This window comes from Hypanus sabinus, unplaced genomic scaffold (assembly GCF_030144855.1).
Source record: "Hypanus sabinus isolate sHypSab1 unplaced genomic scaffold, sHypSab1.hap1 scaffold_1005, whole genome shotgun sequence".
NCBI lineage: Eukaryota > Metazoa > Chordata > Chondrichthyes > Myliobatiformes > Dasyatidae > Hypanus > Hypanus sabinus.
The window spans coordinates 1,751-17,348 of NW_026779057.1; the positions used below are offsets into that span (position 1 = coordinate 1,751).

Genomic DNA, 15,598 nt, shown 5'->3' on the forward strand with positions numbered 1-15,598 from the left:
TTGTGGGGAGTCTAGGACCAGAGGACACAGATAGACTGGATGTGGAGAGGATGTTTCCTATAGTGGAGTAGTCTAGGACCAGAGGACACAGATAGAGTGGATGTGGAGAGGATGTTTCCTATAGTGGGGGAGTCTAGAACCAGAGGACACAGATAGAGTGGATGTGGAGAGGATGTTTCCTATAGTGGAGTAGTCTAGGACCAGAGGACACAGATAGAGTGGATGTGGAGAGGATGTTTCCTATAGTGGGGGAGTCTAGGACCAGAGGACACAGATAGAGTGGATGTGGAGAGGATGTTTCCTATAGTGGAGGAGTCTAGGACCAGAGGACACAGATAGAGTGGATGTGGAGAGCTAGTTTCCTATACTGGGGGAGTCTAGGACCAGATGGAGTGGACGTGGAGAGGATGTTTCCTGTAGTGGGGGAGTCTGGGACCAGAGGACACAGATAGAGTGGATGTGGAGAGGATGTTTCCTGTAGTAGGGGAGTCTAGGACCAGAGGACACAGATAGAGTGGTTGTGGAGAGGATGTTTCCTACAGTGGGGGAGTCTAGGACCAGAGGACACAGATAGAGTGGATGTGGAGAGGATGTTTCCTGTAGTAGGGGAGTCTAGGACCAGAGGACACAGATAGAGTGGATGTGGAGAGGATGTTTCCTATAATGGGGGAGTCTAGGACCAGAGGATACAGATAGAGTGGATGTGGAGAGGATGTTTCCTATAATGGGGGAGTCTAGGACCAGAGGATACAGATAGAGTGGATGTGGAGAGGGTGGTTCCTGTAGTGGGGGAGTCTAGGACCAGAGGACACAGATAGAGTGGATGTGGAGAGGATGTTTCCTATAGTGGAGTAGTCTAGGACCAGAGGACACAGATAGAGTGGATGTGGAGAGGATGTTTCCTGTAGTGGGGGAGTCTAGGATCAGAGGACATAGATAGAGCGGATGTGGAGAGGATGTTTCCTGTATTGGGGGAGTCTAGGACCAGAGGACACAGATAGAGTGGATGTGGAGTGGTTGTTTCCTATAGTGGGGGTGTCTCAATGTGCTCCCTCCCTCCCGCCGCGCCACGCTTTTTCTGATCTCTCCAACCTTTTCTGTCACCCCAAGCCCACCCATTCACTCTCCCGCAGACCGCCTGACTGATTCCTTTTTTCTACACCCCCCCCCCCAATCAGGAACCCATCAGTTCGGTCTCCGATGGGCAGACAGCCGAGAGCGACGGGACTCGCTGCCAGCGCCCTGAAACAGCCGGCGTTCCGGCTACCTGCCAGGTCGACCTGCCTGCCATGGCTCCCTCTGAGATGTCGATCCTCTGGAACCAGCTGACAGTTCTGGGAGTAAGGTTTTCCGTTGTCCTGCTGAATGTCTGGGCAACGTTCAGAATCAAAGTACATACTCATCATAAGTGTCCCTGAACCTGGTGGTGTGCGTCCTGAGGCTCCTGTACCTCCTTCCTGATGGTTGAGGGGTGATAACTGTCCCTGAACCTGGTGGTGTGGGTCCTGAGGCTCCTGTACCTCCTTCCTGATGGTTGAGGGGTGATAACTGTTCCTCAACCTGGTGGTGTGGGTCCTGAGGCTCCTGTACCTCCTTCCTGATGGTTGAGGGGTAATAACTGTTCCTCAACCTGGTGGTGTGGGTCCTGAGGCTCCTGTACCTCCTTCCTGATGGTTGAGGGGTAATAACTGTCCCTGAACTTGGTGGTGTGAGTCCTGATGCTCCTGTACCTCCGTCCTAGACTCCCAAAACTGCTCCCAGTACTCCAAGTGAGTGGATGTGGAGAGGATGTTTCCTGTAGTGGGGGAGTCTAGGACCAGAGGACACAGATAGTGTGGATGTGGAGAGGATGTTTCCTATAGTGGGGGAGTCTAGGACCAGAGGACACAGATAGAGTGGATGTGGAGAGGATGTTTCCTATAGTGGGGGAGTCCAGGACCAGAGGACCCAGCCTCAGAATAGAGGGATGTCCAATTCAAATGGAGATGAGGAGGAGTTTCTTTAGGCAGAGCGTGGTGAATCTGTGAAATTAGGTTCCACAGATGGCTGTGGAGGCCAAGACTTTGAGTATATTTAAGGCAGAGTCTGGTAGATTCTTGATGGGTCAGGGCATGAAGGGATACGGGGAGAAGGCAGGAGACTGGGGGCTGAGAGGGAAAATGGATCAGCCGTGATGAAATGGCGGAGCAGACTGGATGGGACAAATGGCCTGTTTCTGTGGCTCCTGTATCATAAAAGGCCTTAAATCTGCTCTCAATACTCCAGACGTCGAGAAGGGTACCGCTCAGGGACTGTTTGACCCACTCCCGTCTGGGAGCAGGCCCCGTAGCATCCACGCCAGGACCACCAGACTCGAAAAGTGTTCCTTTCCTCAAGCAGTGAGGCTGACCAACACCTCCAGCCACCGGTCCGCCTCTCTGCAGCCCCGACCACCGCCACCTTCTCACTTCCCAATGGTTTTGTTCTCCTTCACTCTTGTGTACTGTCAATGATCTCAAAGCAACCTTGCATCTTGAATTCTGAATCTTGAAATGTGCCCTAACAGATGCTTTATAAAAGGCACAGCATTACACCTGTGCTTTCGTACTCATCTGTCCCTCCAACGCCTCTGTCGTACCTGCCTCCTGCACCGACACGAGAGGGCACCCGCTGCTCTGTGGATTAAAGAAAGACTTGCCCCACGCGTCCCCCTCAAACCTTCTCCCTCGCGCCTTAAACTTCTGCCCACTGTTATTGGCTGTCTCCGCCCTGGAGGTAACAGAGAGCACCTGCTCTGTCATCGCACAGCCTCCATAGAACATTACAGCACAGGAACAGGCCTTTCGGCCCTTCCTGGCTGTGCCAAACTATTTTTCTGCCTCGTCCCACTGACCTGCACCTGGCCCGTATCCCTCCAAACCCCTCTCATCCATGTACCTGTCCAAGTTTTTCTTTAGTGTTAACAGTGAGCCCGCATTCACCACTTCATCCGGCAGCTCATTCCACACTCCCACCACTCTCTGCGTGAAGAAGCCCCCCACCATGTTCCCTTTAAAGATTTCCCCCTTCACCCTTAACCCATGTACTCTGGTCTTTTTCTCCCCTAGCCTCAGTGGAAAAAGCCTGCTCGTATTCACTCTATCTCTTCCCACCATAATTTCATACACCTCCATCAAATCACCCCTCGTTCTCCTACACTCCAGGGAATAAAGTCCTAACTTATTCAACCTTTCTCTGTAACTCAGTTTCTCAAGTCCCGGCAACATCCTTGTAAACCTTCTCTGCACTCTTTCAACTTTATTAATCTCCTTCCTGTAATTTGGTGACCGACGCTCCAGAGAAAACAGCTCAAGTTTGCCAGGCTCTCTGATTGTACTTGTCCTCTAAACTGAAAAGCATCCCAGTCAATCTCTTCTGCTCGCTCTCCGAAGCCTTGACATCCTTCCGAGAGTGGAGTGGCCAGAACTGTACGCAACTTTTCGATGTAGTTACAAAGAAGGCAAGACAGTGGCTATACTTCATTAGGAGTTTGAAGAGATTTGGCACGTAAGCAAGTACACTCAAAAATTTCTATAGTTGTACCGTGGAGAGCATTCTGACTGGCCGCATCACTGTCTGGGGTGGAGGGGCTACTGCACAGGACTGAAAGAAGCTGCAGAGGGTTGTAAATCTGGTCAGCTCCATCTCGGGCACTGGCCTACAAAATACCCAGGACATCCTCAGGGAGCGGTGTCTCAGAAAGCAGCGTCCATTATTGAGCACCCCAGCACTCGGTATGCCCTTTTCTCACTGTTACCATCAGGGAGGGGGTACAGGAGCCTGAAGGCACACACTCAGTGATTCAGGAACAGCTTCTTCCCCTCTGCCTTCAGGGAGGAGGTACAGGAGCCTGAAGGCACACACTCAGTGATTCAGGAACAGCTTCTTCCCCTCTGCCATCAGGGAGGAGGTACAGGAGCCTGAAGACACACACTCAGTGATTCAGGAACAGCTTCTTCCCGCCTGGAGACACACACTCAGCGATTCAGGAACAGCTTCTTCCCCTCTGCCATCAGGGAGGAGGTACAGGAGCCTGGAGACACACACTCAGCGATTCAGGAACAGCTTCTCCCCCTCTGCCATCAGGGAGGAGGTTCAGGAGCCTGGAGACACACACTCAGCGATTCAGGAACAGCTTCTTCCCCTCTGCCGTCAGGGAGGAGGTACAGGAGCCTGAAGACACACACTCAGTGATTCAGGAACAGCTTCTTCCCCTCTGCCATCAGGGAGAGGTACAGGAGCCTGAAGACACACACTCAGCGATTCAGGAACAGCTTCTTCCCCTCTGCCATCAGGGAGGAGGTACAGGAGCCTGAAGACACACACTCAGTGATTCAGGAACAGCTTCTTCCCCTCTGCCATCAGGGAGGGGGTACAGGAGCCTGGAGACACACACTCAGCGATTCAGGAACAGCTTCTTCCCCTCTGCCATCAGGGAGGAGGTACAGGAGCCTGAAGACACACACTCAATGATTCAGGTACAGCTTCTTCCCCTCTGCCATCAGGGAGGAGGTACAGGAGCCTGGAGACACACACTCAGCGATTCAGGTACAGCTTCTTCCCCTCTGCCATCAGGGAGGGGGTACAGGAGCCTGGAGACACACACTCAGTGATTCAGGAACAGCTTCTTCCCCTCTGCCATCCGATTCCAAAATGGACACTGAACCTTTGGCCACTACCTCGCTTTTTATGATGTACGGTATTTCTGGGGGGTTTTTGCACGATCTTTAATCTATTTAACATACGTAATCGCTTGACTAATTCTTTTTATTTTTGATTTTTTTCTTTTATATTTGTGTTGCATCGAACTGCTGCTGCTCAATTTCTCATTACACGCCGGTGATAATGGACCTGATTTCAGATCCCCCAGATGCGGCCTGACCGGCAGTTTATAAGAAGTTGACTTTCGAACTCGAAGCCCCGACAGCTCAAAGCAGCCATCCCGTCAGCCTTCCTGACCACCCGATCGACCGGCGCGGCAACGCGACTTCCCGCCCCGAGGTCCCTCCGCGCGCCCGCGTCCTGCCGCCCGCCCCCCGCGAGAGGCCGGCCCTAATCGCCGCCCCCTTTGTCTTTCGCCGCAGGCCATGCAGATCCTGCTCGGAATGGTCCAGCTGGTCTTCGGCGTGTCCCTGTACGTGTCCATGGTCTACTCGGTGGCCGGGAAGTCCGGCGTCTCCTTCTGGACCGGATTCTGGGTCAGTTCGCCGGTCGGGCGCCGCGGGCTCGCCACCGTTTCTTTGCAGGCGGCGGAGGCAGGTTTCCGGGCAGATTTGACAGCCGGTCTCTTGTCGACCTTCACCTTCAACCCCCCCCCGGGTGAGACTGAGGCCCTGACCGGGCGGGGACAGCGCACAGCCACAGGCCCTTCCGCTAGCCACGTCTGTGCCCGGCTGCCCATGCCATTCTCACTCCCCCCCTGGCTGCCCATGCCATTCCCACACCCCCCCGGCTGCCCATGCCATTCCCACTCCCCCCCCCGGCTGCCCATGCCATTCCCCCTCCCCCCCCCAGCTGCCCATGCCATTCCCACTCCCCCCCGCTGCCCATGCCATTCCCCCTCCCCCCCAGGGTGAGACTGAGGCCCTGACCTGGCGGGGACAGCGCACAGCCACAGGCCCTTCCGCTAGCCACGTCTGTGCCCGGCTGCCCATGCCATTCCCCCTCCCCCCCCGGCTGCCCATGCCATTCCCACTCCCCCCCCGGCTGCCCATGCCATTCCACACCCCCCCGGCTGCCCATGCCATTCCCACTCCCTCCCCCCCCGGCTGCCCATGCCATTCCCACTCCCCCCCCGGCTGCCCATGCCATTCCCCCTCCCCCCCCCGGCTGCCCATGCCATTCCCCCTCCCCCCCCCCGGCTGCCCATGCCATTCCCCTTCCCCCCCCGGCTGCCCATGCCATTCCCCCTCCCCCCCCCCGGCTGCCCATGCCATTCCCCCTTCCCCCCGGCTCCCCGTGCCATTCCCCCTTCCCCCCGGCTCCCCGTGCCATTCCCCCTTCCCCCCGGCTCCCCGTGCCATTCCCCCTTCCCCCCGGCTCCCCGTGCCATTCCCCCCTCCCCCTCCCCCGGCTCCCCGTGCCATTCCCCCCTCCCCCGGCTCCCCATGCCAATCCCCCTCCCCCCCCGGCTCCCCGTGCCAATCCCCCTCCCCCCGGCTCCCTGTGCCATTCCCCCTCCCCCCTGGCTCCCCGTGCCAATCCCCCCTCCCCCCCGGCTCCCTGTGCCATTCCCCCTCCCCCTCCCCCGGCTCCCCGTGCCATTCCCCCTCCCCCGGCTCCCCGTGCCAATCCCCCTCCCCCCCGGCTCCCCGTGCCATTCCCCCTCCCCCCCGGCTCCCCGTGCCAATCCCCCTCCCCCCTGGCTCCCCGTGCCAATCCTCCTCCCCCCCGGCTCCCCGTGCCAATCCCCCTCCCCCCCGGCTCCCCGTGCCATTCCGGCTCCCCGTGCCAATCCCCCTCCCCCCCGGCTCCCCGTGCCAATCCCCCTTCCCCCCGGCTCCCCATGCCATTCCCCCTCCCCCCCGGCTCCCCGTGCCATTCCCCCTTCCCCCCAGCTCCCCGTGCCAATCCCCCTCCCCCCTGGCTCCCCGTGCCATTCCCCCTCCCCCCCGGCTCCCCGTGCCAATCCCCCTCCCCCGGCTCCCCGTGCCATTCCCCCTCCCCCGGCTCCCCGTGCCAATCCCCCTCCCCCCCGGCTCCCCGTGCCATTCCCCCTCCCCCCCGGCTCCCCGTGCCAATCCCCCTCCCCCCTGGCTCCCCGTGCCAATCCTCCTCCCCCCCGGCTCCCCGTGCCAATCCCCCTCCCCCCCGGCTCCCCGTGCCATTCCGGCTCCCCGTGCCAATCCCCCTCCCCCCCGGCTCCCCGTGCCAATCCCCCTTCCCCCCGGCTCCCCATGCCATTCCCCCTCCCCCCCGGCTCCCCGTGCCATTCCCCCTTCCCCCCAGCTCCCCGTGCCAATCCCCCTCCCCCCTGGCTCCCCGTGCCATTCCCCCTCCCCCCCGGCTCCCCGTGCCAATCCCCCTCCCCCCGGCTCCCCGTGCCATTCCCCCTTCCCCCCGGCTCCCCGTGCCATTCCCCCTCCCCCTCCCCCGGCTCCCCGTGCCATTCCCCCTCCCCCCCCGGCTCCCCGTGCCAATCCCCCTCACCCCCGGCTCCCCGTGCCATTCCCCCTCCCCCCCCCCCGGCTCCCCGCTCCTCCCCCCCCCCCCGGCTCCCCGCTCCCCCCAGCACCTCGATTGGAGCTGCCTTCACCAGCACCCTTGGCTGCCACCTCTCTCTGCATGAAGAGAACTTACCCCAGATGCCCCTCTTAAACTCACCCCCACCTCAAACCTCTGCCCTCCAGCCCAGGGAGAATAAGGCCCCTCTCTCTCAGGTCGCCCCTCGTGAACTTGATGAACCTCTGAGCCGCTCCACAGAACACAAGACAGACAGACAGACAGACCTCATTGATCCCGAGGAAAACTGGGTTTCCGTACAGTCGCAGCAACCAAGAATAGTGTAGAAATATAAAACCATGAATAATTAAATAATAATGTTAATCATGCCGAGTGGAAATCACCCTAGTGTCTGACCCAACCAAGATGGTCCGAACTCTCCACGCTCTCTGATCCAGGCCGCACCCTCTGCACCCTCCCCAAAGCCTCTGCCCCAATCACACACCCTTCCTGTAATGGGACGACCCGGAGTTTTATACGGTTGTAACGTGACCTCCCGGCTCCTGGGCTCATCGCCCGTCCGACGGAGGCAAGCCTGCCGGGCGCCCCCTTTCCTGCCCCCGTCTCCCCGCGCGGCCACTTTCGGGGAGCTGTGGACTCGGACCATGGATGCTCCTGATGTCACCTTTGCCCTGTCCCCTTTGCATCGGACACCCCACCAAGACCACCAGCTCACACTTAGCGAGATCAGGCAGTAGACGATGGTCCCTCTCCGATCCCGAGAGGGACAGTCCCACCCGGTGGCTGAGGAGAATGGGGTAAGGAGGGGCAGGAGGCGAGGTGAGGGGGTGAGGTTGCCGAACTTCCAGTCCGCAGCCTGCTTACCGCTCTCGTCTCTCTTCCAGTTCATCGTCTCGGGCGGTTTCACCATCCAACTCAGGAGACAGCCCACGAGGTGGAACGTAAGTGAGTCTCTGCACCCCGGGGTGACACGGCAGTCTGCGGTATTTCCTGCTTCTACTGGGGGGCTCCGCGCAGAGTCTCTACCCACCCCCACACGGATTCACTTAGGTAGCATCACAGAGACTGGGTCCTCGGTCCCTCGACACTCCCCACCGTTCACGGTGTGTGTCCCACCCTCGTACGGCGAGGTCCCCCCGTCCCTCGACACTCCCCACCGTTCACGGTGCGTGTCCGACCCTCGTACGCCGAGGTCCCCCCGTCCCTCGACACTCCCCACCATTCACGGTGCGTGTCCGACCCTCGTACACCGAGGTCCCTCCGTCCCTCGACACTCCCCACCGTTCACGGTGTGTGTCCCACCCTCGTACACCGAGGTCCCCTTCGTCCCTCGACACTCCCCACCATTCACGGTGTGTGTACTACCCTCGTACCCCGAGGTCCCCCCGTCCCTCGACACTCCCCACCGTTCACGGTCCGTGTCTCACCCTCGTACGCCGAGGTCCCCCTGTCCCTCGACACTCCCCACCATTCACGGTGTGTCCCAACCTCGTACTCCGAGGTCCCCCTGTCCCTCGACACTCCCCACCGTTCATGGTGTGTGTCCAGCCCTCGTACCCCGAGGTCCCCCCGTCCCTCGACACTCCCCACCATTCATAGTGTGTGTCCTACCCTCGTACACTGAGGTCCCCCTGTCCCTCGACACTCCCCACCATTCACAGTGTGTGTCCTACCCTCGTACGCTGAGGTCCCCCCGTCCCTTGACACTCCCCACCATTCACGGTGTGTGTCCGACCCTCGTACGCTGAGGTCCCCCCCGTCCCTCGACACTCCCCACCATTCACGGTGTGTGTCCTACCCTCGTACGCTGAGGTCCCCCAGTCCCTCGACACTCCCCACCGTTCACGGTGTGTGTCCTACCCTCGTACGCCGAGGTCCCCCCGTCCCTCGACACTCCCTACCGTTCACGGTGTGTGTCCGACCCTCGTACGCCGAGGTCCCCCCATCCCTCGACACTCCCCACCGTTCACGGTGTGTGTCCTACCCTCGTACGCCGAGGTCCCCCTGTCCCTCGACACTCCCCACCGTTCACGGTGTGTGTCCGACCCTCGTACGCTGAGGTTCCCCTGTCCCTCGACACTCCCCACTATTCACGGTGCGTGTCCTACCCTCGTACCCCAAGGTCCCCCCGTCCCTCGACACTCCCCACCGTTCACGGTGTGTGTCCGACCCTCGTACGCTGAGGTCCCCCTGTCCCTCGACACTCCCCACTATTCACGGTGCGTGTCCTACCCTCACAATATGTGTTCTCCACACTAATCCCCTGGACTATGGGCAGACGGAATATGAAGTGCGTTGTCATTCTCTATGGCAGAATGAATGAAGGCATAGACTATTTTCTGAAAATGGGGAGACAATGCGAGGTGCGAGGGGATTCCCTGAAGGTTAATTTGCAGGTTGAGTCAGTGGCGAGGAAGGCAGATGCGGTGTTAAGATTCATTTCAAGAGGACTAGAATATAAAAGCAAGATGTAACGTTGGGCATGAGTCAGGTCCTGGTCAGTCTGCACACGGAGTACTGTGAGCTGTTCTGGGCCCCTCCACTGAGAGAAGGCGTGCTGGCTTTGGAGAGGATCCAGAGAAAGTTCGTGAGGATGATTCCGGGGAGGAAAGGGTTAAGGTGCAAGGAGCTGTTTGATTTAGGAGAACAGGGGCGGGGGAGGGAGGGAGGATCTCTCATCGATCGGCCTGGCCGGAGTGGACGTTTCCGATGGAGGGGGAGTCTCGGGCCAGAGGGCACAGCCGCGGAGTACAGAGGCGTCCCTTTGCGACAGAGCGGAGGAGGGATGTGTGGAGTTCATTGTCAGCCTTTCAACATCCACAGACGCTTTTTCCCAGTGACGCCCCCCTCCCTCCCTCATTCTTCTGAAGTCGCGGCTGTGCCAAAAGCGCTCGTCCCCCCGTTAACCCCTTCCCGTCCGGAACCGCTCTGCCGAGCCCCGCAGGTCCGAATGAGCAGAGTGGGTGAGGACACGGCGTGTGCAAACGACGCACAGATCTGTCATCAGATTCCGGACTGAGACTGGTGGGTTGAACGGTAGTTCATGTTAAACTCAGAGCACGGACGTCTGCGGCGCATCACCTGGCCCTTCGGCCCACAATGCCGCGCCGACCGCGTAACCTACTCCAGAGGCTGCCTCGAATTTCCCTACTGCACAGCCCTCTATTTCCCTAAGCTCCATGTACCTCTCTAAGAGGCTCTAAAAAGACCCCGTCGTATCCGCTTCCATTGTTGTTGCCCGCAGCCCATCCCACCGCTCTCTGTGTGAAAAACTTACCCCTGACATCCCCCCTGTGCCTAGTGTTGGCGCGTGGCCAAGCGGTCTGGTGATCTGGAGGGCGCCAGTTCGAGCCTTGGCCGAGGCTGCCAAGGCACTTAACCACACATTGCTCTGCGACGACCCCGGTGCCAAGCCGTGTGGGTCCTAATGCCCTTCCCTTGGGCAACATCGGTGGCGTGGAGAGGGGAGACTTGCAGCTCGGGCAACTGCCGGTCTTCCATTTAAAAAAAATCCCTGCCCAGGCTTGCCCCCTGGAAACTTTCCAAGGTGCAAACCCGTGGTCTGTCGAGGCTTACGCTACACACCTATTTCCAAGCACCTTAAAACAAAGCCATTTCAGCCCTGGGAAAAAAGCCGCTGACGATCAGATATTGGACTCTTTCAGTTGTACGATGTGTCCTCGCCCGTTCTTCCTCGTTGCCAATTGGTGGCATGGGGTTTGGTGTCCTTGCTGATGTTTCTCCCGTGGGGGTTTTACGGTTACTGTTCCCGTGCGAGAGAGAGAGAGTGCCCCCTCCCCCAACGTGGAAAGAAAAGTCAAGTGATGAGCAGGAACGCCAGGCGCCAAAGCCCCAGTCTCACTTCGGACACGACGAGAAAACGACGGTGAGAAAGAGCGGGAGGAAGCACAGAGTATGAGGAAAAACTGCACGCAAGACTTGACGGTGTCCAATTTGAGCTACAGTCCACAGAACTTCTGGAACATCCTCCGGCAGGATCGGGGGAGAAAGAGAGAGACCCCCCCCCCCCCCCCCCCGAGCGCCAAGCCCTTCACCCGGCATCCGGCGCTGAGCCCTCCCTCGCCTGCCTTCCGCACTCCCCTCGACGCTTCAGTCTCCCTCGAAGCCTTAATCGAGGCTTCCTCACCTCAGGGTCTCCCAGCTGTGAAATCGCAGGCTCCAACAGTCCCAGAAACACTTTTTAAAATAATATTTCTATTGGATCTTACATGGATTTCACAAACACAAATAAGCGGGCTTTTCCCCTTGCTGGTGAAGAAGGCCTGGCGCCCTTTTTGGGACCGGCCTCTCTACCGGTGCGCGCTGCTTTGTGAGCCGGTTCGAGTGCACTGGAAAGTGGGTCGCCACATTACCCCCCGCCCACCATCCCCGAATCGGCGATACACCCCCCAATGTCCACAGTCTGGGTCGGACTCTGTTTGGGAGGTCTGCCTCTGCACCGCGGTGCCTGAATCTCGACAGGCTGTGCCAAGTCCACATGGACCGGTTCGAGTCGGTCCACTGTGAGAACTTCCTCTTTGCCCCCGATGTCCAGCACGAACGTGGACCCGTTGTTTCTGATCACCATAAACAGCCCCTCGTAGGGCCGCTGTAGCGGTGCCCGATGTCCACCTCGTCGTACAAAAACGAACTTACAGTGCTGCAGGTCTTTGGGTACGCAGGTCAGGTTCTGCCCGTGCTGCAAAGTGGGTCTGGGGGCCAGGTTACCGAGCCTCTCGCGTAGTCTGCCCAGGACTGCTGCGGGTTCTTCCTCTTGCCCCCTTGGGGCCGGTATGAACTCTCCTGGGTCGGCCAGGGGAGCGCCGTACACCAACTCCGCCGACGAGGCGTGCAGATCCTCTTTGGGCACCGTACGGTTTCCGAGCAGGACCCAGGGAAGCTCGTCCGTCCAGTTAGGCCCTTTCAGGCGGGCCATGAGAGCCGACTTCAGGTGGCGGTGGAAACGCTCCACTCGTCCGTTCGATTGTAGACCACAGTCATCAAAGGAAAAGAGACACAACATTTCACATGCATCACGTATTTAACGAAGAAATTGAATAAAAACATGTCAGAAAATAAAAACCGTTGAAGCACTCGACACACAGCTCTTTCAAAATGACTCTGCACCTTGATGTCCAAGAAACTCCAGTAAAGGTTCCCACACGTTTTCAAATTCTCCTGCCCCTTCCCCTGGTTATGTAAGTCAGTCTCTCCAATATCATACAAGATGCCATCTCCTTCACCTGTACACGTATCATTTTTCTCAGAGACAAAGCTATCCTCCTCCCAGCCTGTAGGAGTCCAAAGTCAATTAGAGTTGACTGTTTTGGACTAACAGAAAAGTCCTTTGGATATGTACCTATTTTTGCTTGGCGGGGCACCTTTATAACATATAACCATATCACAATTACCGCCTGGAAACAGGCCATCACGACCCTTCTAGTCCGCTTACTCTCACCTAGACCCACCGATCCACACTCAGCCCATGACCCTCCATTCCTTTCCTGTCCATATACCTATCCAATTTTACTTTAAATGACAATACTGAACCTGCCTCTACCACTTCTACTGGAAGTTCGTTCCACACAGCTACCACTCTCTGAGTAAAGAAATCCCCCCTCGTGTTACCCTTAAACTTTTGCCCCCTAACTCTCAACTCACGTCCTCTTGTTTGAATCTCCCCTACTCTCAATGGAAAAAGCCTATCCACGTCAACTCTATCTATCCCCCTCATAATTGTAAATACCTCTATCAAGTACCCCCTCAACCTTCTACGCTCCAAAGCATAAAGACCTAACTTGTTCAGCATTTCCCTGTAACTTAGGTGCTGAAACCCAGCAAATCAAACAATCCAACAATTTCAGATCTAGTCTGAACGACTGTTTTCAAGTACTTTTTGCATTCAGGACAGTCCCATACACAGTGAAACAGAGGACCCTTCTCAGCATTTAACACAAAGTGTCGGGGAGGGGTGGGGTGGGGCCAACGGTTCGGTTTGACCGGGGTAACGCAAGTTCTCATTAACCCTTTGTATGGGGATAGCTCCATTCTCGTATTAATGGAGTGTTTTCCCAGAAGCACGTTCAAGATGAGAGGCAGGCGTGGAAGAGACAATTTCCCGCTCCGAACAATAAGCCTCTGCGCCCTCCCGGCGGTCAGCACGTCCGCTCTGAGTTTCAAAGACTGCTCGCCAGTCCTCGGCTTTCTAAGTTAAAACTAACTTCTGAGCTCACGGGGGCCCAAGGGAAGCCTCGCCTGGAGGGGAGGTTGAGGGGTTCTCGATCAGTCGGGGGGCCGGAGGGGAAGGCGGGAGAGGAGGGTCGAGAGGGACAAGGATGGAAGGGGGGGGGGAGCGGTGTCGACGGCCCGAGTCAGCTGCGCGGTCTGACGGCCTGTTCCTGCCCGCGGTCCATTCAGGTGAAGGCTGGCGTGGTCACCAACGGGGTGAGCATCGCGGCCACCGTCATCGCAGTCATCATGTACTCGGTCTCGCTGCTCTTCATGCCGCCCCCCGAACAGGTGTACTTCTCGGTGAGTACTCCTTCGCCAGGGTGATCCCGGCATTGCAACGCTGCTTTCATGGGGAGCGCCGGGTAGCTGCACAGCTCAGCAGAATGAGGCGCGACTTGATTCTAACCTGTCGCATGGTGATAGAGAGGATGTTTCCTGTAGTGGGGGAGTCTAGGACCAGAGGACACAGATAGAGTGGATGTGGAGAGGATGTTTCCTATAGTGGGGGAGTCTAGGACCAGAGGACACAGATAGAGTGGATGTGGAGAGGATGTTTCCTATAGTGGGGGAGTCTAGGACCAGACGACACAGATAGAGTGGATGTGGAGAGGATGTTTCCTGTAGCGGGGGAGTCTAGGACCAGAGGACACAGATAGAGTGAATGTGGAGAGGATGTTTCCTGTAGTGGGGGAGGCAAGGACCAGAGGACACAGATAGAGTGGATATGGAGAGGATGTTTCCTATAGTGGGGGAGTCTAGGACCAGAGGACACAGATAGAGTGGATGTGGAGAGGATGTTTCCTATAGTGGGGGAGTCTAGGACCAGAGGACACAGATAGAGTGGATGTGGAGTGGATGTTTCCTATAGTGGGGGAGTCTGGGACCAGAGGACACAGATAGAGTGGATGTGGAGAGGATGTTTCCTGTTGTGGGGGAGTCTAGGACCAGAGGACACAGATAGAGTGGATGTGGAGAGGATGTTTCCTGTTGTGGGGGAGTCTAGGACCAGAGGATACAGATAGAGTGGATGTGGAGAGGATGTTTCCTGTAGTGGGGGAGTCTAGGACCAGAGGACACAGATAGAGTGGATGTGGAGAGGATGTTTCCTATAGTGGGGGAGTCTAGGACCAGAGGACACAGATAGAGTGGATGTGGAGAGGATGTTTCCTATAGTGGGGGAGTCTAGGACCAGAGGACACAGATAGAGTGGATGTGGAGAGGATGTTTCCTATACGGGGGGAGTCTAGGACCAGAGGACACAGATAGAGTGGATGTGGAGAGGATGTTTCCTGTAGTGGGGGAGTCTAGGACCAGAGGACACAGATAGAGTGGATGTGGAGAGGATGTTTCCTGTAGTGGGGGAGTCTAGGACCAGAGGACACAGATAGAGCGGATGTGGAGTGGATGTTTCCTATAGTGGGGGAGTCTAGGACCAGAGGACACAGATAGAGTGGATGTGGAGAGGATGTTTCCTGTAGCGGGGGAGTCTATAACCAGAGGACACAGATAGAGTGGATGTGGAGAGGATGTTTCCTATAGTGGAGTAGTCTAGGACCAGAGGACACAGATAGAGTGGATGTGGAGAGGATGTTTCCTATAGTGGGGGAGTCTAGGACCAGAGGACACAGATAGAGTGGATGTGGAGAGGATGTTTCCTATAGTGGAGGAGTCTAGGACCAGAGGACACAGATAGAGTGGATGTGGAGAACTAGTTTCCTATACTGGGGGAGTCTAGGACCAGAGGACACAGATGGAGTGGATGTGGAGAGGATGTTTCCTGTAGTGGGGGAGTCTGGGACCAGAGGACACAGATAGAGTGGATGTGGAGAGGATGTTTCCTACAGTGGGGGAGTCTAGGACCAGAGGACACAGATAGAGTGGATGTGGAGAGGATGTTTCCTATAGTGGGGGAGTCTAGGACCAGAGGACACAGATAGAGTGGATGTGGAGAGGATGTTTCCTGTAGTGGGGGAGTCTAGGACCAGAGGACACAGATAGAGTGGATGTGGAGTGGATGTTTCCTATAGTGGGGGAGTCTAGGACCAGAGGACACAGATAGAGTGGATGTGGAGAGGATGTTTCCTATAGTGGGGGAGTCTAGGACCAGAGGACACAGATAGAGTGGATGTGGAGAGGATGTTTCCTGTAGTGGGGGAGTCTAGGACCA

General features: G+C 57.4%; 1 protein-coding gene across 1 annotated transcript in view; it reads left to right on the forward strand.

Moving 5' to 3' along the window:
• Positions 1 to 1,178: 1,178 nt before the first annotated feature.
• The window catches only part of tmem176 (transmembrane protein 176), a gene marked incomplete at both ends in the record, with an annotated part of 147,962 nt that continues 133,542 nt past the window's right edge, over positions 1,179 to 15,598 (forward strand). The window contains 4 exons of the mRNA XM_059958418.1: positions 1,179 to 1,340; positions 5,103 to 5,216; positions 8,085 to 8,141; positions 13,618 to 13,731. Of these exons, the coding sequence (XP_059814401.1) occupies positions 1,179 to 1,340; positions 5,103 to 5,216; positions 8,085 to 8,141; positions 13,618 to 13,731 (447 nt within the window). The remainder of the gene's footprint in view (positions 1,341 to 5,102; positions 5,217 to 8,084; positions 8,142 to 13,617; positions 13,732 to 15,598) is intronic.